Genomic DNA, 21813 nt, shown 5'->3' with positions numbered 1-21813 from the left:
GAAGATTCCACCTAAACATTAGGAAGAACTTCCTGACAGTAAGAGCTGTTCGACAGTGGAATTTGCTGCCAAGGAGTGTGGTGAAGTCTCCTTCTTTGGAGGTCTTTAAGCAGAGGCTTGACAACCATATGTCAGAGTGCTCTGATGGTGTTTCCTGCTTGGCAGGGGGTTGGACTCGATGGCCCTTGTGGTCTCTTCCAACTCTATGATTCTATGATAGCAGCCAGATTTGCTCTAGCCTACCTTAGATACTGGGGTAGACTAAATGCCTTTGAGGACCATATTCTCACCAAGCTCTGCTGGTTGGAGCAATTAAGGACAGGAAGTTGGGCACAAAATATCAAGACAAGTTTAGGGCTTATAATCTCCAGATGGAGAACTTAGAAATTGGATCTTCTACCATGACACCAACCAGCATTTATTATTCTATCTGGTATCCCCAAATCAAGGACAACTATTCAAGGCCTCAATACCCTGAGACACTGACTTTTCCACAATTATACGGGGCCTTTGTTGAACAGCTTTACTCTCTCATTTGCTGAACTGAAAATAAGTTTTACCTTAGAAACAAAACCAGATGGTCTTAGGACAATAAAACATACATTGATTAAGTGTGTTGCATTGCTCACAATGTGTTGCATTGGTGTGTTACATTGGTCACAAAAACACATGCATCCCCCTGCATGAAATGAAATGGAAAAAACAGGTTTGAACTTTATTGTCTTTGAGGTTTTCAGCATTAAAAGAAATTTGATGAGATGCTTGTGGCCAATGTACTGACACAGAACGCAAGTTGCATAGCATAAATTTGTTGCCATGGTGTCCCTTAAAATGAATAGTGTAAGGAATTGGTGGGGAACCTATAGTTCTCCAGATGTTGCAGGACAACATATCCCACCATCCCAGGCCACTGACAATGTTTGCTGGGGCTGATGAATCTGAGAGTCCAAAGCAAAAAGAAAGAAAAAAGGGGGGAAGTTGTGCTGTCAGTCACCGATGCAGGATTCTATTTTAATAATAATAATAGAATACCTGAATAAATAAGGAATGAAACATGATCATCCCAATGTGTTTCAAATATCACCTTTCTTCAAGGGATCGACTGAAAATTATGATACACCCAATTTAACAACCATCCATGTATAGGCATCACTGCAGCCATGTGAAAGACAATGCATATTTAAGTTATACCAAGCTACCATACAAGAGATTTAATTTAAAAAAAACAGAAAGAAAGGCTCACCTTTTCAACTTCATGTAATTTTCATTGGCTGCAGGTCTGCACTCTGCACGCTGGACTACTATTCCTTCCAGAGACAGTTTTTCTGAAATAGAAGGAAACCCAGATTACCAGCAAAAGTCATAGGAGTATGAACGGTAGCCATTTTAATAAGTTGTATTTTTATTTATGCTTTGAGTGTGATAAATCACTCGATATGCCCAATATTTTTTCAAAACGGTTTTTTTTTTAATAAAATTTTTATTAGGTTTTCGCATTTTATACACACACACAAAACAAAAACAAAAACAAAAACAAAACATGTATAATTTCATACTCTTACTTTCTTTACCCCCTTTCCCTGACTTCCCCCCACCCCCTCTTCATACATCCCAATTCCAATAATTAGTTCAGCAAGTTCTTATCTCTCATCTTTAACATATTATTGTTATTTTTAAACTTAGCTCTTTTTACTTATCCACATTTAACTTATCCAATTCTCTTATAAACATTAAATCCTTTTTCTAAGGTCGACCTAATTTCCCTTCCACGAATTTCTCCCTTTGTATATTAGTTAGTTATATATCATAATGGCCAAATAAAAAAATGATAAAATTTTGAAATTCTGTTCTCCCCTCCCTCCCTACCCCGGTTTCCATCCCTTCCCAAGCAAATGTCCACAAAAACAGTTCCTAGCCCGAATTCCTCACATCCGAGGCCTTCAAGTCTCTGTCAGTCTCTCTCTGCCGATTTTGTTGGTAACCCTTTTTGTTGGTCCTCAGGTCTCGAAGGAGTTCTGTCACAGTCACATCAAATTTTCTTCCATCCAAGGTACTTAAAAGCAGTTGCTGCAAAAGGTCAGCTGATCTCCAATACTCAAAGAGGAAGTCCCGATCATATTTCTTTATTCTTTTAAATTCCAATATTTCAGGTGCTCCAGGGACTTCCTCCTTCATCTTTCTCATCTTTCGCAGATTTGTAATCCGAAGATCTTCTTCTTTATTTCCTGACAGTATAGGCTTCTGGTTGGTATTTTCCTGTACTTTCTCCACTCCTTCTTTCCTCTCCACCAGTTCCAAAAATGTCTCTTCTGGTTCAGCTGCAGATTTCTTATCAGTCAAATCCTTTATGCATTCAGCAGAGTTGTTTGTTTTAGAATTCAAGGTCATAAGTTCTTTGTTCATAGCCGTACTCTGCTCTTGCAGGATTCCCACGAGAAAAAACATTTTTTCTATCTCTGCCAGTAATTTTCCCTCTGCAGCCATTGTAATGTCTCTAGTTCCCCCTAGGGGGATTCCAATTGCTTGATAGTCCTTTTCCAACAGCCCGTTACTTTGTTGTTTATGGCTACGTTGTTTCCAACCACCTCAATTCAAATGCAACACTTTTAGTTCAGAGAGTTATTAAGTAACAAAGTTCTTAAATTTTAACCGCCCGTTTGACAGCTCCTTTGACAGCTGTCAAACTCCTTATTCTTTTTCCTCCGGCTCACACACAGGACGTTCCCGGGTTCGGGGGGGGGGGGTTACACAAAAACTTCCAAAACTCCTCACTTTCTCTCCAGCACAAAGACTTCTTCTGTCAAATTCATGGAAATATCTTTTATCTGACACCAGAAACAATACTCTCCACCTTAGTTCTCCGATCCTTGCTTTAGATCGTTTGTAGGTAGGGGGGGTGCGGACTTCCCTTTAACACATCCCCCGGTTGTACCGAATTCAAAGGTATAAATTTTAAAGTCCAGATTCCATTCTACTCACGGGTTGTTTGTTTTCCAGTCCGAATTTAGGGAAAAAAGTCAGCGCTCTCCGGCCATGGCTCGCGGCTTCGCTCCACTGAAGTAGCGGTCTACTCTCAGCACCACGCCGCTCCCCGTACCCTCTCCGTAGCCTTTAAAAAGGCTCTTCGGGGGTCGGGGAAGGCGCTTAAAGGTGCCCGCCAAGTCACCAAGTCCGCAGGCTTCCGCGCCTGCGGTTTCTAAGGGTCCCCGCGTCGCCGGCGCGGTAAGACCCGTCTTCAGTAGAGCCGATTCCCTCCGGAGCTCGGAGGGAATCTGCCATTAGCCAATCGCGCTAACCCGGAAGTCCCCAAAACGGTTTTACTTCTGTAGTAGAATCAGTCCAATCAACAATTCTAACAAAACAAACCATCAGGCTATTGACAGCACATGCTCTTGACCTATTCCAGTACAGTGGTACCTCGGGTTAATAACTTAATTCGTTCTGGACATCCGTTCTTAACCTGAAACTGTTCTTAACCATAAGACCACTTTAGCTAATGGGGCCTCCCGCTGCTGCCATGCAATTTCTGTTCTCATCCTGAAGCAAAGTTCTTAACCCAAGATACTATTTCTGGGTTAGCAGAATCTGTAACCTGAAGCGTCTGTAACCCGAGGTACCACTGTAAATGAGGAAATTATTGTCAAACATCTGCAAAAGACTGCATCCTTTCCCCCATACACAGGTGTGTTCCTCTAGTATATGGGTACTGCCAAGGATACCCTACAACCAGGTTATAGTTATGCTTTTGTAGATTCACAACACTAGCACACAATTTTGTTCAGTCAGAACAGGGGGATTTAGAAGCAATTTCATCCTCGGGAAAGAATAACGCAATGTACAGGTAACCCCAACACTGTATCAGCTCCATCCACTAGGTATACTTATATAAATATAAAATATGGACAAACCATTTGCACACTTAGATGTAATCTTTTAAGTACAGTGGTGCCCCGCAAGACGAATGCCTCGCAAGACGGAAAACCCGCTAGATGAAAGGGTTTTCCGGTTTGGAGGTGCTTTGCAAAACGAATTTCCTATGGGCTTGCTTCGCAAGACGAAAATGTCTTGCGAGTTCCTGCAGGTTCCCCCCCCTTTTCTAAGCCACTAATCCGCTTATCTGCTTATCCGCTAAGCCAATAAGCCGCTAAAAGCCGCTAAAAGCCGCTAAAAGCCGCTAAAAGCCGCTAAGCCGTCAATGGGCTTGCTTCGCAAGACGAAAAAACCACTAGACGAAGAGACTCGCGGAACGGATTAATTTCGTCTTGCGAGGCACCACTGTACAGTCTATTAAGCTGTTGGTTCCTATCTGTTCCTATTTTAGACTCATGCAAACATAATAAATAACAAGCCTATGACTAAGCCTCATGGTTATGGAGAACTGTCTGAAAATGTGGCGATAATACCTAGATTCAGAAACTAGGCTATGAGAAGAAAATGCACAGCCCAGGTGCAGTATTCTTAAGACATCCTGGCTAGCTCTCTGTCCATCCTTGCAACTCCTAATCCTGTTGTGCAAGCATTGCCCTCGCTTGTACGCAGGAGGAAAAGCTTTTTTGGCATGTACATGGCGAGAGTAAATGCACCTCTAAAACCTGTAAAAAGATTAGCATTGCTTGTTGTACGACAGTGGGTTTGGCACTAGCGGAAACCGTGTGGATAACACCTGAATTATATGAGTCATAGAACTGCAGAACTGGAAGGGACCTAGAGGGTCATCCAGTCTAACCCCTTGCAATGCAGGAATCTCAAACGTAAATACATTTTGGCATGGATGGGGCAGCCTAAACATTAAAAAGAATTAAAGTTAATACACTACTTGATTTTTTGCTATAGAAATCTTCCTTAATGCTGTAGCTATGCCACAGCAAATAGCAAATAGCAAGTAGATGATGTTGAAAGAGTTAATCCCCCCCCCCTTGCTGTGGAATACAAATCTGCAGACCCAACCTTTCTTACACGAAAGAAGTAGACATCCATACTTGCACAGCTTTCCTTGTCATATACCTTGTTACAAATATTTGCAAAGGGAGAATCGGTTGTTTAAGATCTGAGCCTGAAAGCCATGGCTGCTACAAGAAGAAACAGGGCTGCTTTTCCAATGCCATGTTGTGGTCATTTTCTCATCGCTGAAGTGTTGCTAAGCTGTAATATTGTGTGGTATATACAAAGATTTGTGGCAAACCTACCAGCTTTCTTTCACATTGCAACAGCAGTGTCATTTTAACCAGAAACTGAACTGCTCTGTCAAATATAGCCATATAAATTCAAACCAATTAAGTCATATCTACTAACAATATTTTTGCCAATAAAATTATTTTCTATTGAGGGGGGGGGGATCCCAGACTGCTTTATATGGTTAAAAAGCAGGTTCGCCTTAGAAATCCATTTTATATAAAACACTTTTTTTTTAACACTACGTTTAATTTTATGACAATATTATCAACTGTTGCATTTCAGTGCAAGGTGCACGAGCAAAATGCAACAGGACGACGAAAAGCTTTAAAAATGGTTGAAAAACATAAATATTAAAGGTTTTTGAGGTTACTGTTTGGTAACCCTTTTTGAAAAGTATTTTACCAAAAATAGCTAGGATTCCTCCACCATTTCATAATTTTCAATATACTATATTTCAACTTGATACCAAGATGCAGGCAAACAGCTAATTTCTTTCTGCATAAACAAAAGACACTTCTTAATCATTTAAACTTCAGAATCTTCAAGAGGAAAAATAACTAAGACGCCTTTCTCCCCTGCCATCCTCTTGCCCTTATACGGTTAAATGCAAATTGCATTTTCCAGTCATACTCCCAGTATCACACTGCATACACATAGCTTCTACGCCACCTACTGCAAGGCTGTTGCCGACAAGCTCATGCAATGCTTCCAGCACTCCCATTCTATCATTGTTCTAGAGCTGAATAACGGTGCCTTTTTGACGAAATCTCCATACAAAGCAAAAGGAGGACAAAGCGAGAAAGCCGTCTTAAAGAACGGAGCACGAAACGGGCGTGAAATGGAGAGCAACAAAAAATGCAATGACTCGGAAGGCACCGATCAAGGCAAGAATTGTAAAATGTCTCCAATTACTCTCAACGTTGGTGGATATCTGTACGTTACGCAAAAGCAAACACTAACCAAGTATCCAGACTCTTTTTTGGAAAGAGTTGTCAATGGAAAGGTTCTCTGTCCGTCTGATGCAGATGGCCATTATTTTATAGACAGGGATGGACTGCTATTTAGGCACGTTCTGAACTTCCTACGGAATGGAGAATTGCTTCTACCAGAGGGATTTAAAGAAAACCATCTTCTGGCACGAGAGGCAGATTTTTTCCAGCTTAAAGTGTTAGCTGATGCAGTGAAAATAAGGTGGGAAAAGGAGCAGCTTGCAGCCAGAGAGACTACCTTTCTGGAGATAACAGACAGCCATGACCGTTCGCAGGGCCTTCGGATTTTTTGCAATGCTCCTGATTTCATAACAAAAATAAAATCGCGCATTGTTTTGGTATCCAAAAGCAGGCTGGATGGCTTTCCAGAAGAGTTTTCAATCTCTTCCAACATTATCCAGTTCAAATACTTCATAAAGTCAGAAAATGGGACTCGGCTTGTTTTGAAGGAAGACAATACTTTCGTGTGCACCTTGGAAACTCTTAAGTTTGAAGCTATAATGATGGCACTGAAATGTGGATTTAGGTTGCTGACCAGCCTGGACTGTTCCAAAGGGTCAATTGTTCACAGTGATGCACTTCATTTTATCAAGTAATTACTTCTTCTCTCAATAGACAAAAGGCCACAAGCATGCAGCCTGTAAATCTAATTAAACTTCAAGACATCGCAAAATGATTTATTCAACTCTGTACACCACAGAGCACTGCTGCTAATGAATAAATGTGAGCTAATGGTATGTAAACTGTAACATCCATCTATGGGTTCTGTGTGCCTAAATTTATTAATAAAAGAGATACTTACTGAACATGATTTAAAAAATCAGACTGAATGCTGAAGCAATTTACATCTCTGTCTCCTCTCTCCTGTCTCTTTACCACAGAATCTAGCTAAAATATTAGTATGTGCTTTTGTGGCTAATATGCAGTACATCTTATTTCACTCAAGAATGATAAAAGTGTTTTCTTTTCAACATACACAGTTTTCTAACTAAATACATCCTGGTTTTCAGATACCAATTAAGTTTCAGTTTTTACTTGCTGGTTTAAATGCAAGTCATACTGAATAATTACAGAAGATATATAAACATGCCCACTCCATTTCAAAAAGCTATACAGGAGATTTTATCTTGTACTTCGAAAATATGATTTATATAAAGGAACCCAGTTTTGTTGTTTGTTGTAAAGATTATATACTTTGCGATGTAAGTGATGAGTAAAATGCAATTACGCTGTTTCTATCTTGCTTACTAATTTCACATAGCTATTGAACTAAAAAAAATATTCAAACTTCATTTCCACAAAGGTTTGCTTTTTAGGATCCTGTATTGCAGGTCTTCCATATTATCAGCATGAAAACTTAAATCAACATATCAACATTGCAGTGGTTTGGTAGAAAACATGTTCTGGCTAGAGGAGGAAAGAAATGTAGGCAGATGCTCTACAAATTTTAAATTCTGAACTATAACTACAAGCGTTAGTTATGCCCATCTTGACTAAAACAATGAGCTGTACTTTAACTATATCATGACAAATCTTTGAACAAAATAAGATGATGAAGACAATTATGTCTAGAGGTTTTTTGCACTTCTACGAGTGAGAAAATGACATACAGAACCCGGTGATGTCACACAGAATTTTGATCTCCAGCAAGTTTAACACTAAGAGCCACTTAGTATTTGTAGAGGCCTTTTCAAAGCTCTACACATACATTAACTTGCTGCAATACTTCCAAATAATCAAAGTATGCCATAGTATACAGAGTATATAGTGTGAGAGTATGAGCAGAGTATGAGAAATAATGGTTTGTCTAAAAGCTAAGCAGCTAGTGTATGCAAGAGGAGAAGTTCATACTGGGGACTTTCCAATTTGTAGCTCAGTCTCTGATCAAAAGAGAGGTGCAACACACCAGATTGTCAATAATAAAGTTTTCATTTACCAACAAGGATATAGAAATATCAGCTCTTATAACCTGCCAACGCTTCTGAAGCGTATGTCCCAAAATAAGCGCACTACAACTACTTTTCATGTCTTTGGAATCACAAAATGGATATAGTGGGTGCTTTGCAGAACATCAAATGGATGTGGTCCCAGGTTGGTATGCAGTGATCGGGACCCTGTTCTAGAGGAACAGCTATCAGTCCGCAAAACAGGGCTCTGTCCTTACTTTACCAATCATCAGCTGCCAGCTCAAATCACAAAAGGCTTCGTAAACCCCCAGAATATATTTTTTAAAAAAACCCCACTTGTGGTACAATGGAGAAAGAGGTGATTTGCTAAAGATCAGAAAGATGGGGAAGTCCGTACAAGTTTGTCTGTATATGTGCATTAGGTCTCTCTTGCCCCCCATTTTCTGGATTTAGTTTGACAGAGACGTTAGAGAAGTAGTTCCTAACTTGTGGGTCATGGACCCCTGAGGGCCCACGGAGTTATCCCAAGGGGTCCACAAGTAATGATCCTCCAGCTAGCACTTGACTGATCCCCTCTGATTCCCTCTGCCTCTTCATAGCAGCATCTCAAGGAGCCCTGCATGATCACTGGGGGGCTTGCGGTTGCTGAAAAGCACTGGTTATTGTTGTGGGTGTGGCCTGTGCCTTCCTCGCTTTCCTTGGTTGGTGCTTGGTATGAGATGCACCTGAAGAACCTGGGGGCAAGGCACAGGAATGCAGTGGTTTCTAGCACTGCTTACCCTCCTTGCTGCTTTGCCTGAAGAAGCATGTTGCACTGGGGGTTTCTGGCCTTTAGGTAAAGGGTAAAGGGACCCCTGACCGTTGGGTCCAGTCGTGGCTGACTCTGGGGTTGCGGCGCTCATCTCGCTTTATTGGCTGAAGGAGCCGGCGTACAGCTTCCAGGTCATGTGGCCAGAATGACTAAGCCGCTTCTGGCGAACCAGAGCAGCGCACGGAAACGCCGTTTACCTTCCCGCCGGAGTGGTACCTATTTATCTACTTGCACTTTGACGTGCTTTCGAACTGCTAGGTGGGCAGGAGCAGGGACCGAGCAATGGGGGCTTACCCCGTTGCGGGGATTCGAACCGCCGACCTTCTGATCGGCAAGCCCTAGGCTCTGTGGTTTAACCCACAGCGCCACCCGCACCTTTACATTGCCCTATACACAGGGCTTTCTGGTAGGAGGCAGAATGAAAGTCTTCAATTTGATTTTAGTGGTTATGGTATGGACCATAAGTGGGGGGGGGGGTTGCCTCTTAACTACTGACTATATTATCGTTCATTAGTTTTGGCGGTATTGGGGGTTCCTTTTATTGCTTTATTGGGATACATTCCAGGGATAGGAGCTGCCTAATTCCTGGGGTGGGGGCTGGCTTGTTTGAAGGCTTAGTTCATTTGGGCTGTTTGCTGTTCTGAGTTGCATTTGCTGCTCATGCCAACTGGCTTATAAAAAAACAGGAATGAATAAAATGTTAAGTATAAATAAAATAGAATCAAATTAACTGTGTTGTGTAGCTTTATTCACAGTGACAGGGATTCATTGAAGTGTACAATTGATAGCTCTGATTTGACACAAAGGAACATATTATATTAGTGGCAATGTAAGTTCTCCTTTTCATCCTTTTGGGGATTTTTTCAATTGAGTTCACTGGGGGGGAAATTAGTATTTAGTTTGGTATGATTGTTTATTTGGGATTGCTGATCACTATACTGGATAAATAAATGAATAAATTTATAATTATAAATAAAAATGGTATTTCATACCTTTTGAATAAATTGGGTTAATCAGTGGGTACATTGGGGGTCAAACAGATTTATATTTATGATTACATTTATATTTAATACCTTTTGGAATTAATCCTTGGATTGTTAGTTGCTGATTATGATTGTGAAATAAATTATTTTTTCCTGCTTTCTTTGATTTTGGCACATTTTATTATAAGCTTTTTATCATTATGTATTTTCTCAATTAACAGAGCCTAAAATCACAACAATTAGAATGTGAGGGGTCCACATTTCTTAAAAGGTGGTATTCATACTCATAAAGTTGGGAACCACCATATTAGAGGACTGAGAAAGGTTTGAGCATGGGAGAAAATTGTCAGGGATCGAAGAACGAAATCTAGTAGAGGGGCAATACTGGCTTCCCACAAGCTATGCTTGTAAATTCAGGAGCCAGCATCAAGAAAGTTTACTCCCCCTCTACATATACAGCGCAAATTCCTTCAAATGTTGTGCTACTCGTAACTATAGGGTTCAATGTTATATTTTTTGCCACAGTTAAAGTCGAAAAAGGAAGGAAGGGGAACATCTTTTTAGGAAGGAAGGAAGGAAGGAAACGTTCCCAAGACTGATCCAGATTTATATATTTTGCAGGTAGCCAGGGTGCTCTCAAGACAAGTATTTCTACTCCTAAATAACTGAAACTTCAGCTTTTCGTTTCCATCCATTAAAGCCCCAGGGCCATATGCGGCCCATTGCCTGTTCTAGTAAGAACAGAACAGTTTCTGGGATTATTGCCAGACATCAGAATTGGATTCCAATGGGAACTATGATTCTCAAAAGATAGATGCAAGACTACATCAGATGGCACAGGAAAGTGTGATGCGTACATGGCTCTCTGACACACAAATCCCAAGGGCACAGCTTCATGTTTACTTACCTCTTAACGTGCTAGATCTTGGATTATGCCCACACTTTAAAGGATTAAAGGCTTGTTCTAAATATTTTTACAACATTAGCTTGATCTTTCCTATTTGTTTCTAATCTGCTAATAATTTTGGTCATTACATTTTCCCAATAAGGTCCAAAAGAATTGCTATTTCTAAAAAGTGAGGGACCAACTCCCTTCTCTTGCGGGGGCCCAATTAGTGCCATTGCCTTCCGTTAAGAGTTTGGGTGTAATCCTTGACGCCTCCCTTTCCATAGAGGCGCAGGTTACAGCAACAGCCAAGGCGACATTTTTCCACCTTCGCCGCATCAAGCAGTTGGTCCCTTACCTTTCCCGCCCTGACTTGGCCACAGTGATCCATGCGACGGTCATCTCCAGGCTTGACTACTGTAATTCGCTCTACGCGGGGCTGCCCTTGAAGCTGTCCCAGAAACTCCAGCGGGTACAGAATGCTGCAGCGAGGCTCCTCACGGGGTCTCTGCCATGGGAGCATATTCACCCAGTGCTTTTCAAGCTGCACTGGCTCCCGGTGGAGTACAGGGTCAGATTTAAGGTGCTGCTTTTGACCTTTAAAGCCCTTCACGGTCTAGGACCCTCGTACCTACGGGACCGCCTCTCCTGGTATGCCCCACGGAGAGCCTCAAGGTCCATAAATAACAACACCCTAGTGGTCCCGGGCCCTAAGGAAGTTAGATTGGCTTCAACCAGAGCCAGGGCCTTTTCAACTCTGGCTCCGGCCTGGTGGAACGCTCTGTCTCATGAGACCAGGGCCCTGTAGGATCTGATTTCTTTCCGCAGGGCCTGTAAGACAGAGTTGTTCTCTCGTTTTTTTTCCCCTTCTTTTCCTTCTCCTCCTGCGATGAGGCTACATTTTAATATTTTAATGTTCCATTATTTTAATGTTGTATTTTATTTTTGTTTTTAAGTTTGTAATCATTCATCTTGTTTTTATTATTGCTTGTAAGCTGCTCTGAGCCCGGCCTTGGCAGAGGAGGACGGGGTATAAATAAATAAATAAATTATTATTATTATTATTATTATTATTATTATTATTATTATTATTATTCTAATAAAAAGTGAAGCACGGGGTTCTTGGGATTCTTTCAGCAGCTCATAGGTGACCTTTTAATTAAGGAGCGGCACCAGCCCCCATTTCATACAGACTTGGCCTTTTCGGATATCTCTTATGTCTGGGTTGGGCTAGAAACAGTGTGAGCCTGACAACTTCCATTGACAGCCACCAACCACTTTCATGAATATGATATCTAAATGGGATGAAGCCACATGAAGCTATTCTATTTGAGTTGTCCCAGGTTTTGCATTAAGAAAATACATACCAGATTGGTAGATAAAGCAAAGATTTACTTTGATTTTTAAATCCAGTGCTTAAAAAATAGGATATCTGGCAGCCGGCAGCCTCATTAACTGCCCTAACAAATCAGAAATGGCTCTGCTTCCCATGCTGTCAAAAATACAACTCTGTAACCATAAAATATGGAGGAGGCTATTGCTCACAAAGTGTCACATCAAACATTTTCTCCGAACAAGTTTGCACTAAACCATCAGTTACCATGACTGTGTGATTAGTTTTTTAAGTAACTGCAGAGCATTAAGACAATGACTGAAGCTTGTTATTAAGCTTGCTATTAGAAGGCAAGCATTCTCAGAATTGAGCTGATATACCTGAGGGTTAGTTTCTCATGCCATAGCATCATGGAAGAAGCTAGGATCATAGTGGGAGCTCTTTTGGCAACATGAGAAACTATGGCTTGTAACAATGGGAATGAGTCTTGGGCTCATGGTCTCCTGCTCTCCTCTCCTTCCCCAGTGTGAAAGTGAAGAGATCAAAAGCTGTCGCTTCCATTTTTTCCATTTCTTTTTGATTTAAATACAACAACATATACCATATTTTTTCTCTATAAGAGACACTTTTCCCCTCCTAAAAAGTAAGGGGAAATGTGTGTGCGTCTTATGGGGCGAATGCACGCTGCGCGGCTAAGCCAGAAGCCAGAACAGGGAGAGGGAGCGCTGTGCAGCGCTCCTGCTCGCTGTTCTGACTTCTGGCTTAGCCGCACGAAGCCTCCGCAGGGCAGCAGGTGCCTTCATCCCATCAGTCTGACGCAGCCCGTCAGTCCCTTCTCCCTCATCGGAGAAAAGCCCCCAAGAGCCGCAAACACGCTCCGCGTGCTCTTTAAAGGGAGCGTGGCTCTTGCGGGCTTTTCCCCGAGGAGGGAGAAGGGCAGCCCATTACTGACAGGCTGTCCTTCCCCCACCTCATAGAAAAGCCTGCAAGAGCCGCGCTCCCTTTAAAGAGCGCGCAGCTCTTGGCTGGCTTTTGCAGGAGGTGGGGGAAGGGACAGAGGGCAGCTTAGCCGTGCGCAGCCTCTTCTGGGCAGGGGGAGCCTTCATCCCGCTGCCCGGGAGAGGCTTCAGCGGCTATCCCAGAAGCCAGAACATCAAGAGGCTGTCCCAGATACCAGATCCCTCTTGCTGTTCTGGCTTCTGGGATTCAGAATTTTTTTTCCCTTGTTCTCCTCCTCCAAAAACTAGGTGTGTCTTATTGTCTGGTGCGTCTTATAGAACGAAAAATATGGTAACTACAGTAACCTGTCCAGCAGTACATTCTTATTCATTTTCTTATGCTTACATGGTACACAAGCAATACATTTATTTATGCATTATCAACTCAAGTAGCCTCTCCACAGAGATTCTTGTGTTGAGGGTGGAATCAAAGTATATTTCCTTTCATTTATAAAGGAAAAACAAGCCAAGTTTCACCAAAAGTGTCCATCCTTGAATTGCTTTTAATTACCCTTCTGCGGCAAGTAACGCATTGCAACAGAGCCACATTCCAAATATTATTTAACCAGATTTCAATGGGGATTTCTACAGACTGTGTATTGGGCTCTTGTTAATTGGGCTGCTGATAACAGATAAAATACATGGGAAACCAAAGATGAAGAGGTAAAAGCAGTAATAATTCACTGGGCAAAAGATGTGGGGTATAATATACAACTTGCAGATTGGGAAAGACTGTGGAAGGAGGACTTGAAATTTACAGCATGCTGTACGTTAAAAAAAAACTGTATGAAAATGATGTATAAATGGTATTTGACTCCGCTAAGACTAGCAAAAATGTATAAAAATAATACTAACATATTCTGGAAGCGTAAAGAGAAAGAAGGCACATTCTACCATATGTGGTAGACGTTCAAAAAGGTAAAGGCATTCTGGGAAATGAAATATAATGAATTGAAAAAAAATGTTTAAGGTAACTTTTGTTAAAAAACCAGAAGCCTTTTAAATAGATATAATAGTAGAAGAATTACCAAAGGATATGAAAAGACTGTTTATGTATATGATGACAGCTGAAAGAATGCTTTACGCCCAGGCATGGAAGGAAGAGAAAACACCAACTAAAGATGAGTGGATTATGAAGACAATGGAATACGCTGAAATGGCAAAGATGCCTGGAAGAGGACAACAAATTTAATACAGAATAGGAAAAAAACATAGACTATATTAAAGAACACTGTAAACACTTAAAGATGTTAGCAGGATTTTTATAACACTTGTAATTTGCAATAACCAAAAGACTAAATAAGTGTAATCAAATGTGGTAAAGATAAAAAAATGTACATTTTGAAAAACGGGGGGGGGGAGTCCCCAAGAGAACCCCAAGTTTGTATCAGTGTTATTTTGTTTAAATGGATGTTTGTAATGTTAAAAAAATAAAATAAAATAAAGATAACAGATAAAATACTAAATATCTGCATTTAAGGTTATTGTTAAATTTGTGTCTAATGATAAGAAGGCAAGAGCTGAATTTGGTGGGAGGAGTTGTTGCATAATTTTAGAAATAACATAAAACACCTTTTCCCAAAAGGAGTATACCAACATGCAATTCCACCATGCATGACAATATGAGCCTATCTCTCCACAGCCTTTCCAGTATAAGGGAAAGAACCTGGATCAGAAGAGAATTCATGTGCTGTGGGATTTACTGTAATTTTCCAAGTATAAGACTATGTTTTTTCCCTTAAAAATAATGTCAAAAATTAGGGGGCATCTTATACACAGATACATCTCCCCCCATTTTCCTAAATCTGATTCCCCAAAAATCTTATAGACGGGAAAATATGGTAAATGTCTCCAAGTGTCTGTTAGGCCCCAGTAGGCAATTATGCACTGCAACTGATTATCTTGGCTGCTTCTTAAAACAGGAAGAGCTGCGATCTATGAAGTCATTAGGGCAGCAGTTAATGTCAGCTCCAATTATAACTGAGCCTTCTTTGAAGGCATTCAGTATTTTGCAAAGTGTCCTTAAGAAAAGCATGTTGGCTGGAATCTGGTGCATACATGCAAGCCAGAATTAGAAAAAGAAACCTGCCATTTACCGTATTTTTCGCTCTATAAGACGCACCTAGTTTTTAGAGGAGAAAAACAAGAAAAGCCAGCTTTAAAGACAGAGCGGCTCTTGCTGGCTTTTCTGGGAGGTGGGTGAAGGGACAGAGCAAGCTGCACAGGTATCACTGAAGCCAGCGGAGCAAGAGTGAGAGCTGTGCAGTGCCTCTTGTTGTGCTGGCTTCCCAGCGAAGCAGGATGAGGGATGCAAGGGAGCCCTTACAGAGCCCCTTCCATCCCTCATCCTGCTTCACTGGGGAGCCAGCAGAGCAAGAGGCGCTGCACAGCTCTTGCTGTGCTGGCTTCAGTGATAGCTGCGCAGCGCCTCTTCAACGAAGCGGGGGGGAGGAACGGAAGGGGCTCCATGTAAGGGCTCTCTTCTGTTCCTCCTCCTGCTTTGCGGGGAAGCCAGCAGAACAAGAGGTGTTGCGCAGCTCTCACTCTTGCTCTGCTGGCTTCAGCGATAGCTGCGCAGCCTGCATTCGCTCCATAAGACGCACACACATTTCCCCTTACTTTTTAGGAGTAAAAATGTGCGTCTTATGGAGCGAAAAATACGGTAGGTCTGCTAGATTTTCCCATCTGAAACGGCCTTTGCTTAGTGAAGTGGGTAGCCCCATCCCTGGTTTTGAAGAGGCAGGTGTGCACAGTTGCTCACTGAACCATCAACCCTTAGGCAAAGGTGACTTGGAGGATTTGTGTTGATGAGATTCCTACAACACAATCGTGTCCGGGTAATCTCACTGTATGGAAGCCTCAGTTCAAGTTCTTTTAACTGCTGAGTCCAAGTCTTTGTCATTGAAATGAGATAATTTTTAAGGAGGACTGAGTAGTGGTCATGCCTGTGCTGGGAGATCAGCAAACTGTTTTGTGACTGTGACTGCGTGGAACAGCCTTCCAAGCTTGCAAACTTGGGTCTTCCTGGAGGGTTTTGTTAAACACCAGACTAAGATAAGGGACGCGGGTGGTGCTGTGGTCTAAACCACTGAGCTTCTTAGGTTTGCCGATCAGAAGGTCGGCGGTTCGAATCCCCACGATGGGGTGAGCTCCTGTTGCTCAGTCCCAGCTCCTGCCAACCTAGTAGTTCAAAAGCACACGAAAAGTGCAAGTAGATAAATAGGTACCGCTCCGGCGGGAAGGTAAACAGCATTTCCGTTTGCTGCTCTGGTTCGCCAGAAGTGGCTTAGACATGCTGGCCACATGACCCGGAAGCTGTACGCCGGCTCCCTCGGCCAATAAAGCGAGATGAGCGCCGCAACCCCAGAGTCATCTGTGACTGGACTTAATTGTTAGGGGTCCTTTACCTTTATGGTAACTATAAAAAAATAAAACAGAACCAACCTTGCCAAACAGGCAACCTTTAACTGCCTTGGGAGCAGGGAGCCACACATCCATGGAATAATACCAGCAAGAAAATAACCCCCACCCTAAATTATATGGCTGCAATGAAGAAAGTATGAGGTATCCACAACTGGATGTGTTTGCAGAAGGTCTCTATTAGAGTTTTGATACACACAAATCCTTGGACTCAGATTTATGGAATTCTCTGTCTTTTGCACCAGATCCTGCAAGTCTGTCCATCCCCATACAATTGTGATTATTTGTTATATTTCACAAAACCTGAAGTGCTTTTTTGAAATGAAGACGATCATAACTTGCTTGTGAAATTCCATCACCAAGCATTTGCAAACTGCAATGATATTAAGTAGCCAAAGGAAACCAGAAATACATCCAAACGTTTTAAAAGTTTCAATGTAACCACCTGCATAAACTCTAGATTTTGAACAATTTAAGGAATTTGTAGCAATGAATCAGTTACTGTTGTTTTTTATTATCTCCGTAAACAAGTTATTGCAGCCAACACTTACCACTGTTGCTGATTTCAGGTTTTTCATCTGTCTGACTTTCTGCAAATGACAATAAAATAAGGTTTAGGACTTTACAATTCAATATTAAGAGTGTTCCTATTTGTAACTCAACGTTATGGAATGCTATAAACTCCCTGTAGTCCAATCCTGAACAACATAAGGCTTTTCAGTCAATCATGATCTACTGTTTGAAGCTCTTTCACGCCTCTTTCTAGAACCATCTGTCCCATTCAAGCTATAAAATTGGGGTTTAGAGAAGGAGAATCAGCACCCAGCCTGGATTATGAGGTGTGTAGTGGAAGTGGCACCACTTTCCCCCATTTTAATGCTAACAGCCCCAAGATTAAGAGTGAAATTACATGCAACGTTACATGTGAATTTAACATCACACAGAGTTTGGCTCTAAGAGATAACTTGCCAAAGTCCAACCATGGCAGAAAACTGATTCTCAAATGTAAAAATTTGTGGTGTAGTAGTAGTAGTAGTATTTATACTCCACCCATCTGGTTGGGTTTCCCCAGCCACTCTGGGTGGGTCCCAACAGAACATTAAAAACAGAATAAAACTTCAAACGTTGAAAACTTCCCTAAACAGGGCTGCCTTCAGATTTCTTCTAAATGTCATATGGTTGCTCTTCTCATTGACATCTGATGGGAGGGCGTTCCACAGGGCGGACGCCACTACTGAGAAGGCCCTCTGCCTGGTTCCCTGTAACCTCACTTCTTCATAGAATCATAGAGTTGGAAGAGACCACAAGGGCCATCGAGTCCAACCCCCTGCCAAGCAGGAAACACCACCAGAGCACTCCTGACATATGGTTGTCAAGCCTCTGCTTAAAGACCTCCAAAGAAGGAGACTCCACCACACTCCTTGGCAGCAAATTCCACTGTTGAACAGCTCTTACTGTCAGGAAGTTCTTCCTAATGTTTAGGTGGAATCTTCTTTCTTCTAGTTTGGAACCATTGCTCCGTGTCCGCTTCTCTGGAGCAGCAGAAAACAAGCTTTCTCCCTCCTCTATGTGACATCCTTTTATATATTTGAACATGGCTATCATATCACCCCTTAACCTCCTCTTCTCCAGGCTAAACATGCCCAGCTCCCTTAGCCGTTCCTCATAAGGCATCGTTTCCAGACCTTTGACCATTTGGGTTGCCCTCCTCTGGACACGTTCCAGTTTGTCAGTGTCCTTCTTGAACTGTGGTGCCCAGAACTGGACACAGTACTCCAGGTGAGGTCTGACCAGAGCGGAATACAGTGGCAGTATTACTTCCCTTGATCTAGATGCTATACTCCTATTGATGCAGCCCAGAATTGCATTGGCTTTTTTAGCTGCCGCGTCACACTGTTGGCTCATGTCAAGTTTGTGGTCAACCAAGACTCCTAGATCCTTTTCACATGTACTGCTCTCAAGCCAGGTGTCTTGCAGTGAGGGAATCGCCAGAAGGACCTAGGCGCTGGACCTCAATGTCCGGGCTGAACGATGGGGGTGAAGACGCTCCTTTAGGTAAAGGCGGAGGCCATTTAGGGCTTTAAAGGACAGCACCAACACTTTGAATTGTGCTCGGAAACATACAGGGAGCCAATGTAGGTCTTTCAGGACCAGTATTATATGGTCTTTCTGGCCACTCCCAGTCACCAGTCTGGCTGCCACATTCTGGATTAGTTGTATTTTCTGGGTCACCTTCAAAGGTAGCCCCACACAGAGCGCATTGCAGTAGTCCAAGCGGGAAATAACCAGAGCATGCACCACTCTGGCAAGACAGTCTGTGGGCAGGTAGGGTCTCAGCCTGCATACCAGATGGAGCTGGTAGACAGCTGCCCTGGACACAGAATTGACTCCCAGACTGCGCACCTGGTCTTTCAGGGGCACAGTTACCCCATTCAGGGCCAGGGAGTCCCCCACACCTGCTCCCCCCCCCCCCGGCAACATCTGATGAGCACCAACTGGGACTGGCAGGGCAATTGTTTGCATGTTTATTCGGAAGCAAATCGCACTGAATTCAGTGGGACTTACTCCCGAATGCACACGGGTTTGCAACCTTAATTGGGGGCCAGAACTCACTCCTAAAATGTAGGAATGTCCTCAGAGAATATCCAAAGTGCATTTTTCTCCTTCAACATAAGGTGTTCAGTCTATCCCAAACCCCCGAGTTTCAATCTTCTGTATAAATAAAAAGTAGCAAATAAATCCTACTTTTTTCAGTGTGAATTATGGGGGGCAGGGGGTGGGACATACTTGGTTTTTTATGTTATCAGACTAAAAGTGCAAGGTATACAGAATAGATGGTACAGTTCCCAGTATTGAACTATGATGGGTCCCTTCTACAAGCAAAGGCAGGGTGAATTAATATTTTGTCACCCTACCATCCTTGAAGAAAGGCCACTTAATATATTTTCCATTTCCGGCATATTTTAGATTCTTGAAGAAAAAAACATGCATTTTAACTCTGTTTAGACACCAATACCACTTCATTTGCATCTTGCCTTATTGCGGGAACATATTGCTATAAATTTCACTCATTACTTAAAACTTCCAGTACCAACTCTCCATACGGCAGCACAAAATCATGTCCCTTGCTTCTGCTTCTTTGTTCTTAAATTCTATAGTATTTTATTTTATTTTTAATCCCTGTTAAGTCAGAAAACTTCAGTTGCCGGCTAGCCTATAAATTGCAAGGAAACCAAGCACACTTAAACAAAATAGCTTAATTTGCACAGAAGCAAAATGATGCAGGCATGGCTTAAGTGTTCAAGGGTTGTGGCTCTGCTATTTTTGTAAATATATATTCATATATATTCTCAAAATGTCTTCCTGGTTACTAATAAAGCAGGAACCACATCCAATTTGGAAATGAAATATGAACTTATAGAGCTGCCTTTGACCAAGTCAGGCCTTTAGTTCATCTAATTCAGTACAGTGGTACCTCGGGTTACATACGCTTCAGGTTACAGACGCTTCAGGTTACTGACTCCACTAATCCAGAAATATTACCTCGGGTTAAGAACTTTGCTTCAGGATGAGAACAGAAATTGTGCAGCAGCAGCAGCGGGAGGTGCCATTAGCTAAAGTGGTGCTTCAGGTTAAGAACAGTTTCAGGTTAAGAACAGACCTCAAGAACGAATTAAATTCTTAACCCAAGGTATAATAATAATTTATTATTGATACCCCACCCATCTGGCTGAGTTTCCCCAGCCACTCTGGACGGCTTCCAATCAAGTGTTAAAAACAATACAGCATTAAATATTAAAAACTTCCCTAAAAAGGGCTGCCTTCAAATGTCTTTTAAAAAGAAGATAGCTGCTTAATTCCTTCACATCTGAAGGGAGGGCGTTCCACAGGGCGGGCGCCACTACCGAGAAGGCCCTCTGTCTGGTTCCCTGTAACCTCACTTCTCACAATGAGGGAACTGCCAGAAGGCCTTTGGTGCTGGATCTCAGTGTCCGGGCTGAACGATGCGGGTGGAGATGCTCCTTCAGGTATACGTTTAGGGCTTTAAAGGTCAGCCCCAACACTTTGAATTGTGCTCAGAAACGTACTGGGAGCCAATGCAGATCTCTCAGGACCGGTGTTGTGTGGTCCCGGCGGCCACTCCCAGTCACCAGTCTAGCTGCCGCATTCTGGATTAATTGCAGTTTCCGGGTCACCTTCAGAGGTAGCCCCACGCAGAGCGCACTGCAGTAGTCCAAGCGGGAGATAACTAGTACCACTGTATTCCCTACTCTGATGGGCAGAGACTTTCCAAGGTCTCAGGCAGGGGCATTTCCTACCCGCGCTACCCAAGACCAGGTAACTTGGGAACCAAAGATTTATGGGTTGGGCTTCCAGGAGCACAGTGGATCTGAAAGGGGAGGGGAAGAATGTGCCATTTCTGGACCCAAAGTGGGTTCATACCAGATACAAGTCAAAGCAATATTCTATTACAGTAAAAATTGTTATAATCAAATGAACATACTATTTCAATAATCAATGCCAATTCCTAATACAGTGGCACCTCTGGATACGAACGGGATGCGTTCCGGAGCCCCGTTCGCATCCAGGGCAGAATGCAACCCGCGTCTGCGCATGTCGCAATTCACCGCTTCTGCACATGACTTAATTTTGAGTGTCTGCGCATGCATGAGCGGCGAAACCCAGAAGTAACATGTTCCGTTACTTCCGGGTCGCCACGGAGCGCAACCCGAAAACGCTCAACCTGAAGCAACTTCAACCCAAGGTATGACCGCAATTCAACATGCACCATTATAATGGCAGCATAAATAGAAACTCAAGAGTTCATTTATCAAAAACCAGTAATAGAATTCAGCAACATACATGCAAATAAATGAGAATGCCATTATAACAAGTACAACAAATTCCCATTGGGGTAATTGTGTTACTCTGCTGCAGCAAAAAACAGCAACAGGTTTGGGGGCCTCTTGAAGATTATTTATAATGAATTCATTATGATACGCTTTCATGGACTTAATATTATTAAGAACTGTTACATGTATATTCCAGATTACATCCAAGCAACTCAGTGTAGCATTCATGGTACTCCTCTCCATTTTATCCTCACAAACGACTGTGCAGTAGCTTAGGCAGAGAGAGAGTACAAGGTCATCAAACAGGCTTCATGGCTGAGTAGGGACTTGAACCCTGGTCTTCAAGGTCCAACACTCTAACCACTACAAGACACTGGCAAAAGCAGTAAAAGTTACTGTTTATGCCATTATGTGGGTTTAGAGGGATAGAGATATAGAGCTATACAGTGGTGCCTCGC

General features: G+C 42.4%; 2 protein-coding genes across 2 annotated transcripts in view; one reads left to right on the top strand and one right to left on the bottom strand.

The window, feature by feature from the left end:
- The window catches only part of GTF2F2 (general transcription factor IIF subunit 2), a 68529-nt gene that overhangs the window by 30101 nt on the left and 16615 nt on the right, over window positions 1-21813 (bottom strand). The window contains exons 5-6 of the mRNA XM_081861046.1: window positions 17054-17092; window positions 1244-1325 (exon numbers count right to left, since the gene is read on the bottom strand). Of these exons, the coding sequence (XP_081717172.1) occupies window positions 1244-1325; window positions 17054-17092 (121 nt within the window). The remainder of the gene's footprint in view (window positions 1-1243; window positions 1326-17053; window positions 17093-21813) is intronic.
- KCTD4 (potassium channel tetramerization domain containing 4) lies at window positions 5598-8107 on the top strand. Its single transcript, XM_081861030.1, has one exon. It carries the CDS (start codon window positions 5780-5782, stop codon window positions 6758-6760), a length of 981 nt encoding a protein of 326 aa, XP_081717156.1. The 5' UTR covers window positions 5598-5779; the 3' UTR covers window positions 6761-8107.

The sequence above is a fragment of the Podarcis erhardii genome (genome assembly GCF_964252035.2).
Source record: "Podarcis erhardii genome assembly, chromosome: 5".
In the NCBI taxonomy this organism is placed as follows: domain Eukaryota; kingdom Metazoa; phylum Chordata; class Lepidosauria; order Squamata; family Lacertidae; genus Podarcis; species Podarcis erhardii.
Note: the sequence above shows the minus strand (reverse complement) of the source record. Positions and strands in the feature narration are given on the sequence as shown.